Source organism: Tinamus guttatus, unplaced genomic scaffold (genome assembly GCF_059628265.1).
Source record: "Tinamus guttatus ecotype Peru unplaced genomic scaffold, ASM5962826v1 Tinamus_guttatus_pri_ptg000047l, whole genome shotgun sequence".
Classification (NCBI taxonomy): Eukaryota; Metazoa; Chordata; class Aves; order Tinamiformes; family Tinamidae; genus Tinamus; species Tinamus guttatus.
Genome location: NW_028288581.1, coordinates 1,519,681 through 1,543,241, shown reverse-complemented (window position 1 = coordinate 1,543,241; position 23,561 = coordinate 1,519,681). Strand labels below are relative to the sequence as shown.

Sequence of the window (23,561 nt, the reverse complement as noted above, 5' to 3'; positions counted from 1 at the left end):
ACTAGTGTGGTAATCTCTTTTCATCTTATGTCATGTTCTAGCCCCTCTAGCCAAGAGCAAAGAGAAGTACTAGTGATAGTTTTATTATTTGACTCTGCTCAGCTACATGCTATTTCAGATTTTTAAATGAATGTCTTCAGTCAAGGGTCAAATTTGAGATTCATAATTTATATTAGTTATTCAGAACATGAGGCCATATGGTGTTGGCTCTCAGGAAGGCAGATGTAAGTTCTCTTAAAATTTGGATTTTATTAAGGAAGGGTAAAAAGCCAAATTTCATATTAATTTGTCAAAAACATTTCCTGCAGAAGCAAAAGCAAAACCTTTAACCTTAAATGCCTTGAAAGAGACAGAGCAGTAAAAAGCAGGATGAAAGCGGGATTGCCAGAGAGAAAACCTGAAGTAGCTGCTAAAAAAGTGATAGTAAAGTACTTCATCATTCAAACAAGTTCTAGCCAGCTGGAGAACCTCTTTATTTTAACCAAGGACCTTAAAATCACAACAGTAGCAAGAAAACTAAGAGAACATTTCCAAAAAAATGCTAAAAACCATTTGCATTTTCTTTTAGTTAAGTAGTTAAGTAGAACACCTAATTTTATATTATCTAAATTTATAAAACAATGAATAAATTGAATTAAGAGGAAAATAGCAAAGAATGTTAGCCTGGATGATGAAAATAGTAATAGGTAACATCTTGCACATCATCTTTAACAGCAGAAGATAATGAAATGTAAGGTAAAGGCAAGGTAAAAGCAACTTAGATTCCTATGCTATTAACAAGAATAACTAAAATGGCAAAAAATACCCATAAGTTTTGTAGTTCTTAAAAAAGCATGCAGCAGCCTCCACCAAAGTTCAGCAGGAACATTTTTAAATGTTTTGAAATGCCAACAAAAATAATTCTCACCAAGGTCTGTGTCAAAGATCACTGTTCAGAGTTAAAGAAAATACTGAGCTGAGTGAGAGGCTGAACACAGCTACTGGCATCAAATAGGATGTCTTCTCACTTCTCTCATTTGACCCTGTTACTGACTTTATTTTGAGGAAATGTAAATTGATTGAACAAAAGTCTTAATTGCTAGTTAGCATTTTAGGGAAAGGTTTTGGATTTCTGATAAACCTTTGTTTTGCTAGAGCAATCTGGCAAGCAAACCCTGAAGGATGGTGAAGAACTGCAAAACAAATGGGGAAAGAGATAGTACAGAGGGAGCATGCAAAATGCACTCCAACACTAAACTCAGGAGTTACGTGAAAAAAAATGAAGAATACCAAAGACTTGCACTGTAAAAAGTATATTGTTCCTTTACTGAGATTTAGGCATTGAGAAATCTACAATTTAAGAATGCAGTTACTAATCTTCAACTCAAATTTCTGTCTGAAAATGTGGAGATGAAAGTTGGAAGACTTATTAAAGACGCAAAGTAACATTTTGTTTGTAACCCCAAGGCACAGGAGTTGAGTGACACTTTACGTGTCAGTGCCAGTGCTTCCAGTGACTGAGTCAAGGGACTTTACAGTTTAAATTGAAGAAACACGGACTTACATTTTCGAGACAGATTGTTATCTGCCTATGGCATTCTCATGATTAAAAAGTTAGAAGCCAGAGTATTTGTTCTAGCTGTTGTGGAAAGATATTTTACTTCTACACAAAGAAAAAACTTAAAACTTTTCAAATGCCATTTCAAACCTAACCAAAAAAAGCATCTAGAATAGCACTGTCTAGAATAGCAGTGACTGCCATGTACTCCTTAGGATATGAGCTACTTTGTTATGAGAACTTACTGCAGTCTGCACTGTCTAGGACCAGCTGCCCGTTTTTACTATTTATGGAAGAGATTATTTTCTGTAAATATGTCCATGACAAACTTTTGGCAAGAGAATAAAACTTTGCATCTAACGTCACTTTTCATTCCAGGTCTAGGATCTGAACAAAAATAAATTAAAAATCCGGCAAAGTTCAAAACCTTTTTTTTTCTGCTGTTTCATCTTTAAATGAGAGCCTTTAAACGATGCCAAATGCAAACAAATGCTAAAAAATTTTCACTAATGAAGAAGGAAGGGTGTGGTGCCTTTTTACCCCATATTTTCTTAGACCTTCAATATTGTGAGGTGGCTTAACACAATGTGCAATAAAACAAAGGAAGAGTTACTCACAGCTGATGAATTAAACAGATGATCAGAATGGGTAGGAAATATAGCACCCTTTTGCCTTTTGAGTCAACCTGTCTCCAGGTGCTAGAATTTCCTTTTTTTTTTTACGCTGCAAATACATTTGTCCTTCAAACTCCCCTTTCCCTAGTGGTTCTTTAATTTTGTTCTATTCCCTGGGGTGTCTCTAGTTTATGGGAAGAGGCTCCTTGATGCCGATTTGAAATAGACCCTGGATACCTTTGAGGAAAGGTTTGTGTGATTTCATCCTGACACCAGCAGCATTGTGTTTTTTTAAGAAAAAAAAAACAAAAAAAGTTTAAAGATAAGACAATGGATCACATACTTTGGTGTTAAACTCGCAAGAATGGAGCAGGCAAGTTTGACAAGCAGAAAATAAAACTCATCTGCTCTCTATTGGTTCCCACAATATGTTAGACTCACTTTTATATTACTGTCGTACCATGCCCTGGATCGTGCCTTGAGGTAGACAGCTCACTGCTTATAAAGTGTTCAAAGTAGGGATCATGAATGTTTTCTTCTATGAATGAATGAAGGATGCATGTACGCCATTGAACTTCAGGGACTTTCTTCTTTTCTTTCCTTATTTTTTTAATGGAAGTAAACCAATCAAATCTTCTAAGTAGGATTCTACCATAGGTACAAATACATTCCTCTTCAGCATCTCATCTACTTCTGGATCTACAGCTTTGCTTTATCTACACTGGAGTTATCATACAAAATATATATAGCGCTGTCAAAGACAAAAAAAAAAAAAAAACTGAAGAAAGAATCATTTTAAGCTAAAATTAAGAGTGTTTGTGGATCAGCAAGTCCTACAAAGGGAAATGTGGACAACTCTGAAAAAAAAAAAAAAGTGAGTATAGTAGTTGCAAAATGCGGAATAACTGTGAAGGGAGCAAGAGGAGAAATTACATGAAGAAGCTTTAGCAAATTAAGTTGGGAGGCATCATTGCTTATAGCTGGCTTAGTTAGAATTCTGTGATGCTGATAGGCAATAAGTTGCTTGACACTAATTAAGAAGAGGAAGAAGAGGTTGAGGTTGCAACTATGACTGGCTTGAATTTTAGTTTTAGTTCACATACCTTATTTTATGTAAGGTCCTATTCAGCTACTTCATTAACACTGCATATCCACCCACTTTCTTGCCCACAAACCAAACATGTAAGTACTGATATGCAGAGAAAAGGATACACAAAGATTGCTATTTCTATTTTTATAGTCTTGGGAAGCACTTAGCTGCTTCCTGAGGAATGCTCTTTGCAGCCATGACACAATACTGAAATGCTTTTTGAGTCTAAGCATTCTGTCGTGTTTAGAAGACAGAGGAACAGATTCAGTCCATGAACAGTAAACCTGAACAGCTCTCTAATTAAATGTTTATACAGATTGATTCAGTCCTGGAGAATCCGGCTCATTTTGCGTCACTCAGTGCAGGTTCCCCAGTGCTGTAGATTTGCTGGACTCAAGAACAGATACTTTCATAATAGGAGAAAAAAATCCTTTTGAGGAGTGAAAAACAGCTGTGTGAGATACTGTTGTTCACAAAGCACCACCTAAACCTTTATATCTCTGGCTGTGTATAGCCACGACTTTTTCACCATGAGTGGGTAGGTGCTCTTTGGTGTTCTCATGCTCGAGTGCAGTCTCTGAGCTGCTTCAGCTGGGGACCAAAGGAATTGCGTGGGTGAAGGGCAATGGGGAGGGGGCAAAGGGAAATGAGATGGCAGAAGCAGCACCCCTGCAGAGAAACATGACAAGAGAGTGCTGTTCTCCGGCAGCTTTTGAAATGGCTCTTCCTCTATATTTATGTCTGCAAGTAGCGTAGAGCAGCCCTGATGATGCTTATGTTGTCCAGGGACTAATCTAGCCTGCAGTCACCCTGATTTTGGAGCTGAGCGAGTGATCTACAATGCTCATGGCTGCTCCTCCTGCTAGTCATGCCAAAAATGTATTTCTGCTTTACTGAATTTTCTTCCTGGCAGTGTATGAGATTCTAGATTTTGCTGACTCTTTCCTCTGCCCTTTCCATTCTGTATCTGTCAGGGGCTCAGCCCCCAAAAGTTCTGGCTGAGCCAAGATTTTTACAGAGATCCTACACAGATTCTTTGCATGTCTTTACAGTTATGCTTGTATAATTAATTGTTATTCACACAGTCTCAGGGTTTTATAGCTATAGAGTAGATATATTTTAGCTCTGACGAATGAGCTGTTGGAGTTTTGCAATGCTAAGCATCCTTAGTGCACTTAAGGACACTTGCCATATGAGCATATAGCAGTAACTCTGACTGATATCCACTTCACACTTTCAATGAAATACTGAAAATGGCAAGTGCAGCTAAGGACAAACAGATGATTTCTTATTGTACATGTTTATTTTAATTCTGAAAGATATTCAGGACCAGTGCTCCCTCTGGTGGTTAAAATTACTCTTAATAAATAAATAAATAAAGATTTTCCCCACCACCATTTCTTCAGTAATGTGACACTTGGCCAATTCCAATTCTGTAGAACATATTTCAAAGTGCACAATGGCTCAGGAAGGCTACTGAGATCACACAGTAGTGGTTCCCAACAAGTCGTGTAATTGCTTGTCCAACACCCCCAAAGCAAATTACTTGAGTGCTTGCACTTATATCAGCTGGAGAAGCAGCTACTTTGCCCGCATTCACCTCTCATGATTGGGGTAGTTTGTGCAGGAACTGTCAATGCCTGTTCAAGGCTCTTATATGTTACTGTAAATTTGACAAGGTCACATAGGAGCAACAAGGTGTGATGAATACTTCAGGATACATATCTATGATTTTTGTGTGAATAATTGCACCTGGACCCTAGACTAATCTTGGTCAAAAAAAAGCATACTAGACTATTCCTACATTCAGAGTGAGAAAAAGAGAAAATAATGCTGAGTTTTCTGGTACTATTTCTCTCTTTTGGAAACTGCTGCCTAAATTTTCACCTTGTAGCAGCCAGTAATCTACAACCAAAACTTTTATTTGTCATAGGTACCCATGCCAGAGTTTCAGTTCAACAAAATGTTAGCTTTTAGGAAGAGGGGTTTGTGAGAAAGTTCTTTCTTTGTGAGAAAGTTTAAGCTTAGAGTGGATGTCAGATCTTTTCAGCATGAATAGCGGTCCAAAGTTAGCTTTCCCTAAAGTTAAGCACTTGCTGCCTGTGGTCTTGGTTTCTTTTGCTACAAAGGCGTAGCTGAAGAGCTCTGGTAGATGAAACACCCATGACTCTTGCCACACTGTCATGAGAAGCTGCTATAGCTACCTTTTTGGCTCCCTTTCCATGTGAGGGTTGGCTAAATGAGGCGCAGCAGCCAACTTTTTGGGGTAGATCAGCTCAACTGCCTTTTGAGTGAGGTTTTTAAATATATTTTCAGGTGAAAGACCTGCATGTGTTCTGTTCTGCCATGGAGTAGTCTCTGCTACCCCCATCTCTGCTATGGGGTAATCTCTAGCAGAAGCAAACCAAGCAGGTGGAGTTGGATGAGGGCTAAATGATAATGTTTTAAATGACTCCAGAAAAAATGGCATGTCCTTATATATCATGTGCTTGAGTTTCTGAAGATAATGAGTACCCTATATTCATGTGGGCCCAGACACTGTGTAAGCCTGCAGCTTTAGAAACATGTGATTAATTCCCATGTCACCAATCTCTCAAGTCTAAAATCTCTTGGTCCAACAGTCCCTAGGTGAAATAATAGGGGAAATAATTTATAATGGAGTGCTGACTATTTTCTCCTCCCTGATACTTAATTTATTACAGTTAAACCATTTGAAAATACTTGCTTCGTGTAACAGTCCTGCATAGAAATCTGTACTTGTTCCATGCGTGAAACACTACTTCATGGCTAATTTGGGAGTGTTGGTGCCAGCAAGATGATCAGACCATGTAGCTATGCTCTTAACAGGTTTACCTTTTTTTGAAGTCCATTTATGTACTTTCAATTTGTATATCTAATTCAAAGGCATTTGGATGCATTTCACAAAGGCTGGACTAAGAAAGGCGATCTTGATAACCAAATACGTGTAACTGAATAAGCACTTGTTGGCTTTTTCTGTAGCATCTTTGCATTTTTCAGCAACGGCAGAGTGGCAGAATATTTTTTTTGTGAAGTGAATAATGAGTTTTCCATTTTTTCTTCCTGACAGTTTGCCTTGAATCAGTGGAGATACAGATGATTTGGTTACATCTGTCTTAATTCCTGAGGCTCATAAATTGATTTGTAAGAAACAGAAGCTCTCTTGTTATTACTTGCCAGTACTTTGCAGCTGTGTGTGTTGGGACATGGCCCTTACGGTCAGAGTCTTGTGCTCTTTATGCATCACAGCTAGAAATCTCCGACCAAAAGAATAAGCAGGATTGCAGCAGTGATATGATGCTTGCCAGTTTACGTAGTGTTGATGCTTGATGAGTTCCAGCTTAAACGTAGTACAAACATTAGCTGTTTGGCTGCTTCACTGGAACACTGGGTGAACCAAAGAACTGGACAGACAAGTGGGAAAGGATGCTGTTCAAGTGTTTCCTTGCAATGCAAGGACATGCTTACGTTTATTCTGGACAGTGTGATATTTCTGAACTTGAAGTTCTAATTAAGCCACATGGATAAGAAAATTAGAAGTCCAACTACTGCTATGCCAGCTATCTGTGCAGACTAATCTACCTTGTCAAGTTAGGAGGCCTGAAGCTCTGCTTTGGTATGACTTTACTACTTCTAGATGGTACAGTTTCTATACTGCATTGTTCCTTATAGACCTTTGGAGACTTTACTGTAATTTAATACAGTTTCACTGATGCCGAGAAAACTTCTCATGATGTATATTTGTACTATCTGGAGCAGGAACAGTAGTTTGTACTACCCTGAAGCACTGAGGTAGTTCATTAACACTAACTCTTTCCTCAAGAGTCCTCAGTGTGCTGGTTTCTTAAAGCGCTTGTAGAAAGAGTGTGATGGACAGACCAAACATAAGGGACTGCTGTGCAGAACTTATCTCTAGACCTGTCACTGATCTTTGGGGAACAGATTGTCCTGAGTTTCCACGGGTGGCGTGGAGGAGTAGGGTCCCCTTAATGGCATAGTCTGAAACTGCACAAATTTGGGCTACATACCCAGTACTTACTTTGCACTAAAATTAATTAGGAGGGCAGAGTAAAGAAAGTGTTAGCACTGCTACCCACCTATAAGAATATATATCCAAAAGGACAGGTTGTCTGCAGACAGCTCCGGAGCTTCGGGTAACTTTGCTGGCAAATCATAGGCCAAATTCCTGTGTGCAAAAATTTGTGGTGTGTTGGAGACATGGCAGCCCTGTGCATGCTCAGAATTGTGCTCCGGACATCCAGTAGCTTGAATAAGTCTTGGGCAAACAGCCATTTCATTTTTCTTCCAGCTGACATAAAAGTCAGTAAAAAAAAATGCATGGGGAAACTTAGATATCTTTTAGCCCTAAGTGGCTCAGTAGTTGCCAGTCCAATCTGCTCCTGCAACAGATGTTTCACCCTCAGCCTGGAAGGCTTCAGGTAGCCTTGGGAGAGTTAGCTGTAGTAACTATGGGTCAGTTTATATTTATGTCAAACCTTGGGTTAACCTCTTCAGCAAGTCATAACTTTAGTGATTTACAGGCACTTCAATACCCTTTTTACAGTGCCAGAACAGTCTTAAGAGAGACTTAAAGTAAATGAAAATCAGATCTATGAAATTCAGTTTTAATTTTCCATGAAAGTGGTTGGAAGAATGTTTTTCCCTTCTGCAAGGTGCAGTGTTTTCAAAGTATGTTGAAATCCTCAGGCAGAATAAACTGCTGAGTGCAAAATATATTAGCTATGTTACATGGGACTCATGTTTCATAGGTGACTCATAGGTGTCAAAATAATCTTTTTTTTTCTCACTTGCACATGTTTGGCCTTCCTTGGGCAATGGAAAACTCTGTTGAGGTTTCTCAACCCAACTTGAATGTCTTCTTTCCCTTTAATCTATCTCTCAGAAGGGCACAAGAGTGAGTGCCCAGGATTCAGTGTAAAATCCTGTTCTCAAATGTCAAAACATCTGTTTCTGTAGAAATACTTGTTACTGCAGTGCCAATTAGTTGTATTAGTTGTATTTTGCAGTAGATTGCACTGCCTGGGATTTTAGTAGCTAATAAATTTTATTATCAAACATAGCAATGAATAACAAGGACTTAATAAAGGAGATCGTGCTATTTTGGCACTTCAAGGAAGAACTATTTGTCTCAAAAAGTCATTTCTTATTAAAGAACTGTTTTTTTGGGGGGGAGGGGGCAGTGGGGAGAAAGGGGAGGAGGCGGAGGAGCTGCAATGTGAAAATTTTTCCTGGCAGGAAATCTTAATAAATAAGGTGGAGAAAAAAAAAAGATTTTTTTTCACCTTATTGAGTGTTATTTTGATTTTAGAAAAGTCACATCCCCAGATTTCCATAGTCAGGGGCTGCCGTTGCAATCAGTTCAGAAAAGACACCACAAAGAGCTGAATGGGCACCTAGCCCATTCCAGTGGCAACCTATGTAGCAGCATCACCAAATCAAAATATTTTATTATTTCACTAAAAAAAAAAAACAAAACAAAAAAACTTCTCACAGTCAGGTTTATGTCAGAACTTTGTCATGGATCCTGTTTTGTACCAGGATCCCCACATGTATGGGGAAGAGTAAGGAAGAGGCTGGGAGGTATGCAGTGAGGCAGCCTCACATGTTTCTCCTCTAACCCTTTCTTCTGTTTGTTCTCCTTCCTCTTCTCATGAGGGTGCAGGAGGAGCTGCACCCTTCATGCAAGCATGGCTGGGGTCCCTGTAACACCCAACCCATGCTGACATGCCGCAGGACTAGAACTGTGCAGCTAGTGGATGCCTCTCTGCATCCTTTTCTTAGATACTTGAGATATAAAGGAAACAACAAGACAACAATCCACAAAAAATCAGGCTGACAGGAGCAACATCAATAGGGTCACTGAACACAGCTGATACCATTAGATTTCCTTTATTTCCACCAAAGTCACTCCCTTCTCTGTACTGATTATTTTTCTTTAATAATTTCATCTTCATATTCTCATGCTTCTGTCATCTCAATCACAGGTTTCTTCTCCTCATCTCTTTTCTCTTATCTGGTCCTATCAGAGTTGCCTTTCTTCTCTGTCCCTTCATCCTGCTAGCATCTTGTTAACAAAATCCTTCCCAAAGATCTGAAAAAAGTCAACTTGGTGACCACACAAAGATCCCACAAATCCTTCAACTCCTGTCATCTTCAGAAAATGTATCTAGTCCCTCATCTGAGGGTTATCATTCAGTTTCCTCTGCAAGCATGTCATAACCTTTTCTTTCCTCATTACCTGTTGGACCAACTTGTGCAGTGGATTTTCTATGTGCCCTATCCTCAGCTGACTCTTAGAAGTTACTAGAATAGGCAGCAATCTTTGGCCTGAGCAAGCAGTAGAAACATTTCTGGTTCCTCACTAAACTATTCACTTTTCTAAAACTCCAGTACTTTTTTTTTTTTTTTTTGCTTGTTCATTACTAAGAGCAATCCTATCTCTTGTTCCACTGTTTTTCCGGAAATACTGAAGTCTGAATAGCTACCTTTTGTGTGTTCCAAACTCTGTTGGTTTTATGTCTGTGTCTCCATCCCATAGCAATTTGCCTTTTTTTTCTTTTTTTTTTCCTTTCTAGAATAAATGGCAGGGTTTTCAGCTGTTGTTTGAAGCTGTACACCTTGTACATTTGACCATCAGCATTTTATTTTTCATGTATTAGCACACTTTTGGATAACAAAGTGTTCTTCCTTATTTCACACCATACCTTGAAAGGGAGGATCCTAGTTGCTTCCTGCATGGATGGGACTTTTGATTTGCTTTTGTTATCAAGCTTTGACATATGATTACATTTTTTCCCTCTTCCTTAGCTGAAGATTTTGCAAGCCTCGTGCAGAATTTACTTTGTGTTCATTGGTAATCCAAATACAGTGAAAGTGTAGTAGTTGCAGTATGGATCTGTAGTATGAATGCATTTCTTATCTGTCTCTGGTTTATCTTTGTAAATACATCCAGGATTGTAGGGAGAGAGCACAGCTGAAGTATAATGTTTTGAGAAACACACATTGGCTCCTGTCTGCCCCAGCAAAGAAGGGCATTTGACACATGAACATTGACACATGCAGGGTGCATATTGCACTCCTTGATAAGACACTATATCTTGAATCACCCAGGCTCTGAACCACTCTGAAACTCAAGACTAAGTGACAAAAGTCTCCAAATCTGCTATTATGAATAATGTGTAGGAAGAGGAGTGGTGTTGTGCATTCCTATAGCAGCAAAGGCAACATTGAATTTGCAGCTTCCAGGAATTGGCAGCTTTTTCTAGCACAAAAACAGGGGTTATAGTGGTAGCTGGCAAAAGCACTTTCAGGTGTTTTGTTGCTAATGGGTTTTCTTCTTCCCAGGGTGAAAGAGGCTTGCCAGGATTACAGGGTGTGATTGGGTTTCCTGGAATGCAAGGACCTGAAGGTCCCCCTGGGCCACCAGGGCTTAAGGTAAGAACTAAAGCTTTAATATTTTAAACACTCAGATTTCCCTAAGCTGTTGTTACTAGAAAAGACAAACCTATCTCTTTTCCTTTATAGGGTGATACTGGAGAACCAGGACTGCCAGGAACAAAAGGAACAAGAGTGAGTTCTAACCTACTCACATTTTTGCAATCTGAAAGTTAACATATCTTTATGTCTTTGTTGTTACCTTCAAGTGCAAGATGGGGTTAGTCTTTTCTATTTCAGTTAATTAATGGCCACCTCTTGTGCTGTTCAAGGATTTCAAAACTCTTGCTCTTACCTTTGAAGTTCTGCCTTGTGCACCCAGTGCCTTTGCTCATTGACACTTTCACCCGGTCCTTACCACTGCAGTAAAAGCACTGGTTCTAATATTCCTTTGATATCTCTCTGCCATACCAAGAAGACTGGTTTTTTTTCCAATTTGAATATGAACCACCCTTATTACCTCATGCAAAATTCTTCTTTATGCTTGTTCGCTAACCTTCTTTAAGTACACCAGCAGAGAAGCTGGTACATGAATACATACACATTAAAAATAATGTTCGTGGGGTGGGGTTGAATCATTAAAGTCAGTAACAAAGATCTCCTGATGTTTTTAATGCCAGGAGAGTCTCTGAATATATTTGTAACCTTCCCATTGTTATTTCTGTTTAACATGTTTCTTGCATAACATTTATTTTAGCAGATTATACTAGCCAACAGGCTATGTCTTTTTGTGCTTGGTGAGGTGCAAAGCTCACTTTGAGCATTTTCACATTTTGTAATGAAACAGCAAAAGGGGATTCAAATGATTTGACTAGCAATGATACACACATATTTTTACCTATGCCCTCTTGTCCAAAGATCCTCAAAATGCTATCTCAGTTTTGTTCCCAAATTTGACTGCAGTTGCTGCAGGACACAGAATTTACTGAATCATTTACAGCTCTGAGTTACTCTAGAGGATGTATTTTGTTAGCTCAAGAAATCCCTATTTCAATTGATGCTGTTCATGAAAACTGGAGGTATCCTGACTTCTGTTGTAAATTAGTGTCTCCTGGTAAATGCGCTCAGCTTTTTCAGTGCAGGTAGGCTGTGTATTAATGGTGCTAAAGTCTGGGGAGATGCAAATATACTATCTGAGCTCAAGGATTCACATCTTCACATTTTCTGCTTCACAACACTCATAATAGAAAGTGTTCCATGAATAAATAAGCTGGTAGCATGAAAATGATGTGCCAAGGCAAACACCCGATGCATTACATTGTCAAGCTGCTCAGGAAAAAAAATAATACATTTCAATCCAGTACTTTCTTAATGCAGAAGATGAAATTGCCAAACTCATATGGATTCTGAAATTATAAATATGCCTGCAGAGGTGCCTACAGTAAATTTCATGCTAGAAATTATGGCTGTGAAAAAGCCTGAAAGCCTGTGCAGTTCATGAAAACTAAAAACTAAAAACTAAAAAAAAAAAAAAAAAGCTTTCCAGTGTTAAAAGGCCATGATTGAAAGTTTTTAAGATTAGAGATATTTTGCAAATAAATTTTAAAAGAAACTGGCAAAGACATTTTAAAAGAAACTGTTACTCAATTTTGACTGTCCTTACTGGAGATGAGACTAGGGCTGTAGTTTTTCATTGCAATTTTGTCAGTTAGGTTTTCCAAGCTCAAGATTTTTTTTTGTCAATTACAGGGCCCACCAGGATCATCAGGATATCCAGGAAACCCAGGACTTCCTGTATGTGAGATGAATATGTATTTTTACAAAGAACTTTAATTATATCTGTGTTACTGCTATATTGCTGATTTCTTTACTTCCTTTTCATCTAGGGTATTCCTGGACAAGATGGCCCTCCAGGTCCACCTGGCATTCCAGGATGTAATGGCACAAAGGTGACATTTACATGTTTATAGCATCTCTCCCACTCCCCTTCAAGAGTATGTTCAATAAACAAAACCAATTTCCCTGTTTACCTTAGGGTGAAAGAGGTCCAGTTGGCCCTCCAGGTTTACCAGGATTGACTGGAAGCATAGTAAGTAGATTATTTCATGCTTAATTCACTTGTTTCAACTCTGATTCTTGAAATGTAAATAAAATTATGTAAAACTGTAGAGTATAAAATGTAATTTTTACACTACAGTGGAAAATGACATCAACTATTTATTTTTTCACAGGGACCCCCAGGACCTCCTGGAATGAAGGTACATTGTGCTCTGAATGTGTTCACCGCCTGCTTCCAACCCTAGTAGTTAAAATGAACTCTACACCCTCCAAGACTATCAGTCCTTACTTAAGGACTGAAGAATTGTATTGGCACTTTGTATTCTACCCTGCAGTCCCACTAAATAAAGATGGTGGGACAGCTTTCAGTTCATAGCAATTGAACATATGCATGGTTCTGTGCAGATCTTAAAAGTGTAAGTATTACAGATGGCTTACAACAGCATAAAAATAGTAGATGACCTTAATGATGTGTAAGTAGCAGGGTAGCCACACAATTATGAATAAAAATGTAGATTTATTTTGTAATCCAAATATTTGTTTTGATATTATTGACATTTCAGTCATCTGAGTAGTTTCATAATCTTTAAAAAGGAAGGGCATGTAGTCCACAACCTAAACATAGTCTGACACATACTAAACAATTTTCATAAACAAAAAGTTACACTCAGTATTTAGTAACTAGTTTATCTAATGAACTAAAGTATGAAATACTGAATGACATCAGAGGCCTTTGACTCTATGAATTAGTAGATATAACTTGAAATTACAAGTTAAGTACAAGTCATAAATATAGTCTCAGATCTGTAATGACAAGAGCACCTGAAGCCATAAAATGGCCTCTTTCCCTTTCTGTCTCATAGGAAGATATAACTCAGTCTAAAAAAATGGAGGTACTTGAATGTTTCTTCCTAGACATGTATGCATAGGTGCAAAACTTTTGAAATAAAACTACTTAATCAAAAATACAACAATTTTGTTCAGAAAAGTAGGAAAAAGGGGTTCTTTTGTTATCAAAAAAAAGAGAAGTAATGAAGTGAATACCGGTAGTTTCTGCATCATTTCCTAATTTAAATGATGTGGATTCTTTTTGGGTGGTTTCCTACTTGATTTTGGAGTTATGATTACAAATGCACAAATAACAAATTTTGATTTCAGAATTAGGCATAAGGCTAATTAGCTTGGCTGAAAAAGAAATTGTGAAGTTATCCACTTCTGTCAGCAGCCAGACCAGATCCTCCAGTTGTGTGCTAACTGTAGGTGTGTTTGATTTGGTGGGAAAATCTTTGCCATTACTCATTACAATATAGAAAGTAAGGGTAAGAATTTAAAATTTCCTGGAATTTCTTCTGATAGCTTTAAAGAAAATTTGACTATTAAGGTCTTCAGGTGAATTAAAAGAAGGAAGGTGATTTTTAAGTGATCATACCAAGTGATTCCGAATTTTGTATAGCTCAGACTTTTCTCTCATCTTAATATCAGGATTTTTGAATGCATTTGAATGGATGTTTAAGTACTATTGTTTTTCTTCTCTTATAGGGAGATCCAGGTGAAGTTATTGGTCTTTTACCTCCTAGTGTGCTAAAAGGCGATAAAGGCTTCCCTGGTCAACCTGGGCTACCTGTAAGTCTAAATAATATTTGAATAGCAGTGAGCTACAGTTATATCAGTAACAATTATGAGCCAAACAAATATCACCTTTTAAAGATGTTTTTTTATCTCCTTGCAGGGTCCACCTGGAGCCCCAGGATTTCAAGGGCCAATGGGGCCGCCAGGGCTTCCAGGAGAGCCAGTAAGTTTCTTTTCATGGTGATTTGATTTGCACTTCACTTACAAAGCTTTACAGAAAAGCTCTGTGAAGCAGCCAAGAATTATGGCTAGTGATATAGTTTGGGAAAGATAACCTCTGAGATTCCGGACTTCATATTCAGTATCCTGGACTGTGCCATGCCAGGAGTGGGCTTCTGCCCACTAGAGTACATGGGCTTCTACCCCTAGAGTCATCTTCTCTTGTGGAGTTTTTTTTTTTTTTTTTTTTTTTGTAGTTAACTTCACCCTTCCCTTCTGCCCCATTTAATTAATAGAAAATAAATCAATAACCCATCTGCCACATCTAAATCAAAATGTTTGCTGAGATGGTTCAGCTTGCTGAGATGGTGGCCTCAGTAAAATGTGCTGTGGACAGCAGGTCAACATCAGCTGTCTGTGATAGTTATCAAACATCAAAGGCATTTTAACTACCTTAAATTTTGGTCTTATAGATACCTAATATCTTCTCTTCATTTGTTAGATGCAGTTTACATCTAGTAGGGATGCATTACTTCCGTCTATTAAAAATCTACCTCATTTGTCTCCTTGTTAAAGTGAGCTGTGTTAGAATTCTACTTATGCTAAAGAAAACTGAAAAAAGGTACAGAAGAATGCAATGAGAAGTTACTAATCATTTGAAAGGTAGTAGAGTTGAGTCACAACTGGCACTTGTACCAGGGCAGTGTGCTAGGCTTTCCTGGATTGTCCCTTGTCTAGGTGCTGGCTAGATCATGCATTTATACCTACCTAACAGGATCTGATGGAAGATCTTAGGTTCTGTTCATTTTTATTATTTATGACAATAGCAGAGCAATGCCCTGAGTCTTAGTCCAATGGAAGTGTTTGCATTTTTGCTATATAAAACAGAGAAATTACTTATAATATTCTAGGTGGACTATCTCTGCTAAAATGTCCTATCTTGCAGGGTCCTCCAGGGCCACCAGGACCCCCAGGTGAGAAGGTAAGGACTTTTATTATGAAGACTAGGTCTATTTATTTATTTATTTTTCCTTTTATTTATTTACTCTTTATTTATTACTTTATTATACTCATTCCCCCCAGAGCCGGAAACTGATGGCACTAAAGTAATCATTTTTTAATGCTTTGGGATCTAGTTTTATATCTTAATGGGATATCATAGAAAGTGTCTTTTAAGCTAATTTTTAGACTTCTTAGGATTTGTTTAGATCAGTTATCTGGCTTTACTAAGTCAGTACTAACTACAGCATTTTGAGATTATTTGGATCCATCTAAAATGACAAAATGTAATCATGTTCCCATTTGTCAGTAAAATGTTGAAAAAAGGGAGCATGCTGACACTAAAAGTGTACTGTAAATTTCACTTTATATATATTCTTTCACTAATTATGGGGAGGTGGGATATAAGAAAACAGCTGGGGACTTGGGCCATGAATTATTTGTTTGTTTCATCTTTGCATTAAAAAGACTTTCTTATATCCTCTCTTAGCTTTTGCCGTTTCCAAAAAACTTTTATATATGTGTATGCACTGCTGATAAAATTAATTAATCTATGTGTAATTTTTATTTTCAGGGCTACATGGGCTTGGGATTTCAGGGTCCCAAAGGTGAAAAGGTACGCTTCTCTTGAAACTTTTTAGATAGCAACTATCAATAATATTCTTGAAAATATTTGCTTTAGGTAAATAAATTCCTCGTGTTAATCTACAGAGAAAATCAGTTCAATAATTTCGTGATTTTTTGGAAGACTGAAAAATTGAATCTGTAAATCAAACTAAAAGAACTTAATTCATGGATGGTTACAAAATTTTGAAATGATGCTGTTATAAATGGCATTAATTTAGGCCATTATCCCCTTTTCCAGCAGTGACTAGTATCAACTACTTCAGGAAAAAAAAATATTTAGATTGCAGCTGATGGATCGGGAATCATTTATTCTTCATACTAGGGCTCATTATGAGATTTATTTGAAATTGGTTTAGATCTAAGGGATGAGATTTAATGTCCAAATTCACCAGAATTAATTGTGATAGGAGTCTTGAGAGCCTGTCTGCATCACTATTTTAGTTTGGATTGGGACTATGGTTTTGAGGCAGATCTTTCAGTTGTCCTCTTTTCTGTGTTTTGGCTGAACAGAGCAGTTTCAGAGCACATAGACTATTTCTTTTTGAAATTTTAAATCAAAAGATGTGCTTCTTGCAGACAATAGCAATATTTACAGGATATCTTGTTTCTTGGCAAGACTGCCAGGTTGTTCATAAAAATAGTAAACATCCTAGAAGCCAGTGTGGGATTTTGTGCTGTTCTGCTTCTACTTTTTTGTTCTAGGAGCCTACTTTGTTTTTCCCTATTGCTAAATTTTGATCAGTGATGCTACTTTTTCTGTTTATGCCTTAACTAAATGAACTGTGATGCGCTACTGAATTGCTATGTATTAGTTGAGCTATGATAACTCATCCCATTTATTGCCTTAACCAGCATCAATTGGAAAGTAAAACATATTAATGTACGACTTCTGCCACAGAGATCTCAGCTAGTGAGTTTTATGTTGCATTTTCAGGAGCCAAAAAATACTTGGTGTCATGAGTTATATTTCAGTAAATTGATTGTTTGAGTGCTTGACTTTGACTTATCCAGAAACTCCTCAATGATTATCACTGGTGGAGGCCTTTTTGAGTATAAGTTAATCATGTTACCTTAGTGTTTTTACTTTTTCTTTCTTTTTCTTTTCCTCCTTTGTTTTGTTTTGTTTGTTTTTGTTTATGGAACCTTTTATGTTTGGAGACACTCCATTCCTAATAGATACTTTTTTTTCAATATGATGCACTGTTGAGATTAGCATATCATAAAATTGCTTGGAAACTGTTGATATTAGAAGTGCTTGAACTGCTCAGGGTTTGTCTTTAGCGAAGAAGGAACGGTATTACTAGGTAGTGCTGCTTGGCAGGTATGTATCAGCCCTTTTGGACATGTTTTACTGTTAAAAGATATTCCTTTTACCATCTAAAAAGAGACAAGATTCCCATGCTGTGTCTGCTGTAACTGTGTATGCAAACCTTATCTGGCTGATTTTGCTGAAAAAAAAATTAAAACCTGTATTTTTAAAAGTGAATGTGCTCTTTTATTTTATGGATCTTAATAAGGATTGTTCTCAGTGTCAGGACTGTTTCTAATGAAGAGTGCTGGATTTGGTGTTAACAGGGAGAACAAGGAGTTAGGGGCCCCCCTGGACCTCCAGGCCCAGCTCCACATATGAAAGAGAAAGGAAGTGAAATCATCAGAGGAGAAAAGGTGAGACTTTAAATGATTACACCTGTTTCATTCTTGTTTAAGGGATAACCAGGTAGCTAACTAGAGAAAAAGGTAACATTAAGTTACTTGCAGCCAATTTTTAAAAATGTTCTCGCTATTTTATGTAATCAATTTTGATGGTCTTTCTAGAAGTTTCTCTGAAAATCTGATGACAACTTCATAAATAGGAAGGATGATTGATAAGTGCAGTCTGGTAAACTCCCAATATTCTAAAAATTTGAATTTAATAACTTATACTGGGCTTTTCATTTATGGAATCACATTGATGGAACCTGAGTACTAATGAGTTCTACAAATACTGAATCAGACACTACAAGCAACTTATATTAGTATAATAAATTAACTGAATGGATTCCCTTTTCTTAATGTGTTTAGTCTGCATATCATACTATTAAGCGCATATTTTTAAGGGGGGAACATGGTTAAATGTTCTGTATCTCTAAGGTAAAGAAAAAGTAAATGACTTGCAGCCTAAATGAACTATGGATATATATTTGCTTATTAATCTACTTTTCTTTTTCTATTTTCTTAGGGTGATCCTGGTGAAAAGGGTGAACAGGGTATCCCAGTAAGTATTAGGGAGAAGATTTCTTACTATGTATAGTGAGAATTGTAAATAATCTAATGGTGACCCTGACGATAGCTGATAGATAAAAGCAGAATTATGTCAGAGTATGTCAGTATTCTGAATGTAGTGGGTTTTTTGTTTTCCAGGGATTGCCAGGCTCGGGTTTCAAAGGGGACAAGGGTGAACCTGGGAAACCTGGTCCACGTGTAAGTATGCTCACCTTTATCAATGACATAGTTGGCAGTCATTGTGTTGTTTCCGTAAATTAATTAAACTTAGTAATCATTAATGAAATAGCAAATGATTGTGATTGTTTTAGTGCTTCACCCACTGGATATAGCAATTGTATATTCGTGTCAGTCTGCTAAGACTGAAACTTGGTGTTTTACAGGGAAAGCCTGGAAAAGATGGTGAACCAGGACCAAAAGGAGAACCCGTATGTGTTTTTTTTTTTTTTTTCTAAATTTCCTATACTCTATCTTATATTTTAAACAAAACTTGATTATCTATTGCAGATGTTTGAAATTTCCTTGTCTTCTGAATTGTTTACATCATATTGTTGCTATTAGTGAATTAGTGTCTGGTTTGTGAATTTTACAACTTTAATGGTGCCAGAATTAAGTTACAGCTATATCTGTGTTATCTGGTTTTGCTGTCTTCCACACGTAGGGCTTGCCAGGCGGGTTTGGGATTCCTGGACGACCCGGTGAACCTGGTCTTAAGGTGTGTGGACTCTTAATTTCCATTACCCAGAGTAAATTCATGCGCCCTATTCACAAGATTTTGTTAAAACAACGAATGAGCACAAAGCAATAGTAAATTAATATTAAATGAATGTTGTGCAGACATCATGCAGAGATTAGGAAATGTCAAAATTAAAGTTGTTTAGGCATCCTTAATTTATGTATAGTATAGGAATAGATTAGTGCAGTCTTTAATTACATAAGCTCTTTGCTTAGCCAGCAAATATAACAATGTACTTCCCCAAAATCACAGATTCTCTTTATATATATAGTGTAAAGCAGTACAGTTCCATGAACTATAACTGATTACTACTTGTTGTAAATTCACGGGTATTTTGCATTTGAAATTTGTGAATATGTAGCAAAGTGTTCATTTGCTATGGAAATTTTATTCTGTGATGAAGAAAATCTCATGTATTATACAGAAAATAACTGAAAGACACTGTGCAAAAGTTCAATGTAAAATATGAAATGTGTTTAAATTTAGGGTGAAAAAGGTGATCAAGGTCTGCCAGGGCCTCCAGGAAGAGTAAGTAAAATAAATTCCTGTTTTATTTGAGCTTAAAGGAAAACACACACGTTGTGAAAGTCAAAGCACACTCAAGCAATCAGGAAAAAAAAAAAAGGCATATTCTGATCTCACTGAAATCAGAAATGCTATTATTGTTTTTCCTTAATGGAAGGAAAAGTTGAAAACCCATGTTTGAAATTTGGAAAGGGAATTCCTAAGGAATATGAATTTTGAATGTTTTTGACTATGAGAATGATGGACAATTGTTATCAGTACAAACTATTCATAAGAGAGCTCAAATGCGTATGTCTGTCAGCTTGGCACTATGTAATTTTTTAACACTTCAAGGGAAAAAAATAAATTGCTATTAGTCAAGAACAGATAAATCATTGATCACACATCTTCTCCAACATCTAAATTTGGTTGAAAAGTGGTACATACTCCTTACTGTAAATACAGTATCCTGTATGTCATGTTTAGATTGAGGCTGGCAAAAATTACCCGAGTAGAGTCTTTAAAAATGAATGGTAATACAAACCTCAATGCTTAGACCATGTTGTGGCTTCTTTACATCATTCTTGTTGAGAGAAATATTATAAAGCTCTGCAGTTAGTCCTACTGCTGATACGAATGAATTCCAGTAGAAAAGGAAATCTTTCTTTTTTTCCTTTCTTTCTTTTTTTCCTTTCTTTCTTTTTTTCCTTTCTTTCTTTTTTTCCTTTCTTTCTTTTTTTCCTTTCTTTCTTTTTTTCCTTTCTTTCTTTTTTTCCTTTCTTTCTTTTTTTCCTTTCTTTCTTTTTTTCCTTTCTTTCTTTTTTTCCTTTCTTTCTTTTTTTCCTTTCTTTCTTTTTTTCCTTTCTTTCTTTTTTTCCTTTCTTTCTTTTTTTCCTTTCTTTCTTTTTTTCCTTTCTTTCTTTTTTTCCTTTCTTTCTTTTTTTCCTTTCTTTCTTTTTTTCCTTTCTTTCTTTTTTTCCTTTCTTTCTTTTTTTCCTTTCTTTCTTTTTTTCCTTTCTTTCTTTTTTTCCTTTCTTTCTTTTTTTTCTTTCTTTCTTTTTTTTCCTTTCTTTCTTTTTTTTCCTTTCTTTCTTTTTTTTCCTTTCTTTCTTTTTTTTCCTTTCTTTCTTTTTTTCCTTTCTTTCTTTTTTTTCCTTTCTTTCTTTTTTTTCCTTTCTTTCTTTTTTTTCCTTTCTTTCTTTTTTTTCCTTTCTTTCTTTTTTTTCCTTTCTTTCTTTTTTTTCCTTTCTTTCTTTTTTTTCCTTTCTTTCTTTTTTTCCTTTCTTTCTTTTTTTTCCTTTCTTTCTTTTTTTTCCTTTCTTTCTTTTTTTTCCTTTCTTTCTTTTTTTTCCTTTCTTTCTTTTTTCCTTTCTTTCTTTCTTTTTTCCTTTCTTTCTTTCTTTTTTTCCTTTCTTTCTTTTTTTCCTTTCTTTCTTTTTTCCGCAACTACCAGTGTCTTGCAACAGTAATTACATGAGTGAAATTGCCAGCATGACTGTAGCTGCTGAAAGTTGTTATCACAAAGTAAAATGGTCACTGTACCATCTGCTCAGGATAGGTGACAGGCAAACTTGAGCACAGTTGCATATTCCTGGGATTCTAGTCTTTGTCCTGTGATTCAGATTATAGATACTGGAACAGTCGATTCTTTTGGTGAAAAAGGAGACCCTGGAGCTTCAGGCTTGCCAGGACTGAAAGGTCAAAAAGGTGAAAAAGGTACGTATTTTGTTTTGTCTTTTTGCCTGAGCTATGTTTTTATTTATATTTTTTTTACAATAAATTATAATTGCACTTTTTTTGTGCCTTTGAGGCCCAAACATTTAATAACAATTGAATGTTCCAGTCATTAATTTAATTGATACTACATTGTTGCAGTTTTGTTATGTACTGCTGAAAACGTACTTTTTCTCATTGTAAATAAGACTACATTCCAATAATGGATTAAAAAAGTGAGGGAAATGATAAAACGTTCCCCATTTTCCCCATCCTAGACCTTACCCTGGCAATGAAAGATGGCGGAAAAGATACCGTTCAGTGCTTGTAGGATACTTACTTAAATAATAAAGGGTGCCTGATGTTGGCATTGCCTGTTTCACTGAACAATTGAAAACCTCTCTTTTTTAACTTCTCTTTTTAAGGTTTCCCTGGAATACAAGGAATCCCAGGTCCTCCAGGTATGAATCTGGGGCCACTGATTTTGTTCACTTTTTTCATTTGTTCTTCCTGGGTGAAGACACCTGAGGGATGTTTTCATTCACTACTTCCAGTCATTCCATTACTTGCAGATGCCTGGGCAGGGACCACTCTGAGACTCTGCTCCTCGTCTTATAACTTTCCTGTGGATTGGCTTTCTCATGTCTCTGTTGTGATCAAACCTTGTTCTCTGTGTAGAGTCCTGATAACTTTTTGTGAGGAATAGTCTTTCTGTTTAAAGTGAAAAACAGGTAGTGTGCTCAGGTTGTCAGAGATAGCCCAGAAGTTTTAGATTCCCTGCTCATATTGTAAAATATGAATATGTACATTTGTACCTACATATGGATACTCATGCACAAATATGTGTATGAATGCATGTAATCTTCCAAATAATTTGGTTTGCTCTTACTTCAGCTATATGGGTACTTTCAGAAATATAGTAAAACAAGGCTTGTAGGGAGAAATAATATCATTTATTATATCAAGGTAATTTCTGAAGTCTCGCTGACTTTTTTCAACTATAATAACCAATAAAAGATATTTCTTCTCCCTGAAAGGATTGTTTTTCTCATACTCCAGAATATTTACATCCATGATAACAGTACTATTATCTGTTGTGCACATGTTCATGGATTTGGACACAATGTTTGTTTTTCATAAATGAAGCAAATCATCTGCAGATACTTGACTACAGCACATCCACCATGATATTAATATTACCTTGTTCTTTGCCTGCATTTTCCATCTTGACAGTAAGCTGAAAATGAAATTAGTGTGGGCCTGTGTCAGAGAGTTGCCAGATAATTTTTCATTGTTTAGGGAGGAGATGCTGTGATATTCTATGAAGAATTCTGCATAACAAGACAAGAATAATTGTGGCTCTTATTCTGTCATTACTCTGCAGAAATTGAGATTAGTGTAACTTTTCACACCTTCTTGCAATGCTTCTCAAAGATCAAAATGTTTTCACAATCAAGTCTTATGATTATTGTTTATCTAAAATAATTCACTGAAGTGTAACTGCATGAACGACTTAAAGGAGCTCTTAAGTAGCTTTCTTCTGGCTATTTAATGGATTCTCTTATTATTTACTCCTCATTCTTGCAAACAGTTTGATTTTAGCATTCCAGAAATCTGTTAGCATTGTTGAATGCATTCACTGAGGTTCTTAGAGATACTGTCTATTTCTAAATACCTTTAAGATGTATTTGCCTTATTATGAGATAAGGAAAAGTGTAATAGCTTCTAAGTATAATAAATACTCAGTTAACTCCTCTATGGTTACTCTTTTCTACCTAGCAAAAATTGATCGTTCCCTTTTGGTCTTACTGTACCATGTTTCCTTTGAGCTCTGAAAAGTAAGGGAAGCTAACTTAATTGATAATAATATTGTTATCGTCTTAGTGGCAACTTTCTTCATGTGTATTTTACTCTGTCCAAAGGTCGACCTGTTCCAGACCGGGTAGGAGCACCTGGTGTCCCTGGAGAGAGAGGTGAAAAAGGTGAAAAGGGTTCTCCAGGATTCCCTTTACCTGGACCTCCTGGCAGAGATGGTTTCCCAGGTCCTCCTGGGTTGCCTGGTCCACCAGGTCCTCCAGGTGTAACAGGTAGGTAAAGCACTCAGCTGCTTTTTAGTATGAAGTCCCAAAAATTGTTAACATTTGCATGCCCATAAGAAGAAAAAGGAGATGAGATTATAAAAGCTATGAGCAGAATACATGTGTGAAAATATGTAGCTAT

At 36.7% G+C, this 23,561-nt stretch overlaps 1 protein-coding gene across 2 annotated transcripts in view; it reads left to right on the top strand.

The window, feature by feature from the left end:
* Positions 1–23,561, top strand: part of COL4A1 (collagen type IV alpha 1 chain) — a 112,714-nt gene that overhangs the window by 54,948 nt on the left and 34,205 nt on the right. For both annotated transcript variants that reach the window (XM_088538494.1, XM_088538501.1), the window contains exons 3-21: positions 10,625–10,714; positions 10,805–10,849; positions 12,404–12,448; positions 12,541–12,603; positions 12,690–12,743; positions 12,886–12,912; positions 14,252–14,335; positions 14,442–14,504; positions 15,447–15,482; positions 16,074–16,115; positions 17,702–17,791; positions 18,345–18,380; positions 18,527–18,586; positions 18,772–18,816; positions 19,050–19,103; positions 19,611–19,652; positions 21,251–21,344; positions 21,767–21,802; positions 23,264–23,428. In XM_088538494.1, coding sequence (XP_088394620.1) covers positions 10,625–10,714; positions 10,805–10,849; positions 12,404–12,448; positions 12,541–12,603; positions 12,690–12,743; positions 12,886–12,912; positions 14,252–14,335; positions 14,442–14,504; positions 15,447–15,482; positions 16,074–16,115; positions 17,702–17,791; positions 18,345–18,380; positions 18,527–18,586; positions 18,772–18,816; positions 19,050–19,103; positions 19,611–19,652; positions 21,251–21,344; positions 21,767–21,802; positions 23,264–23,428 — 1,171 coding nt within the window. The remainder of the gene's footprint in view (positions 1–10,624; positions 10,715–10,804; positions 10,850–12,403; positions 12,449–12,540; positions 12,604–12,689; positions 12,744–12,885; positions 12,913–14,251; positions 14,336–14,441; positions 14,505–15,446; positions 15,483–16,073; positions 16,116–17,701; positions 17,792–18,344; positions 18,381–18,526; positions 18,587–18,771; positions 18,817–19,049; positions 19,104–19,610; positions 19,653–21,250; positions 21,345–21,766; positions 21,803–23,263; positions 23,429–23,561) is intronic.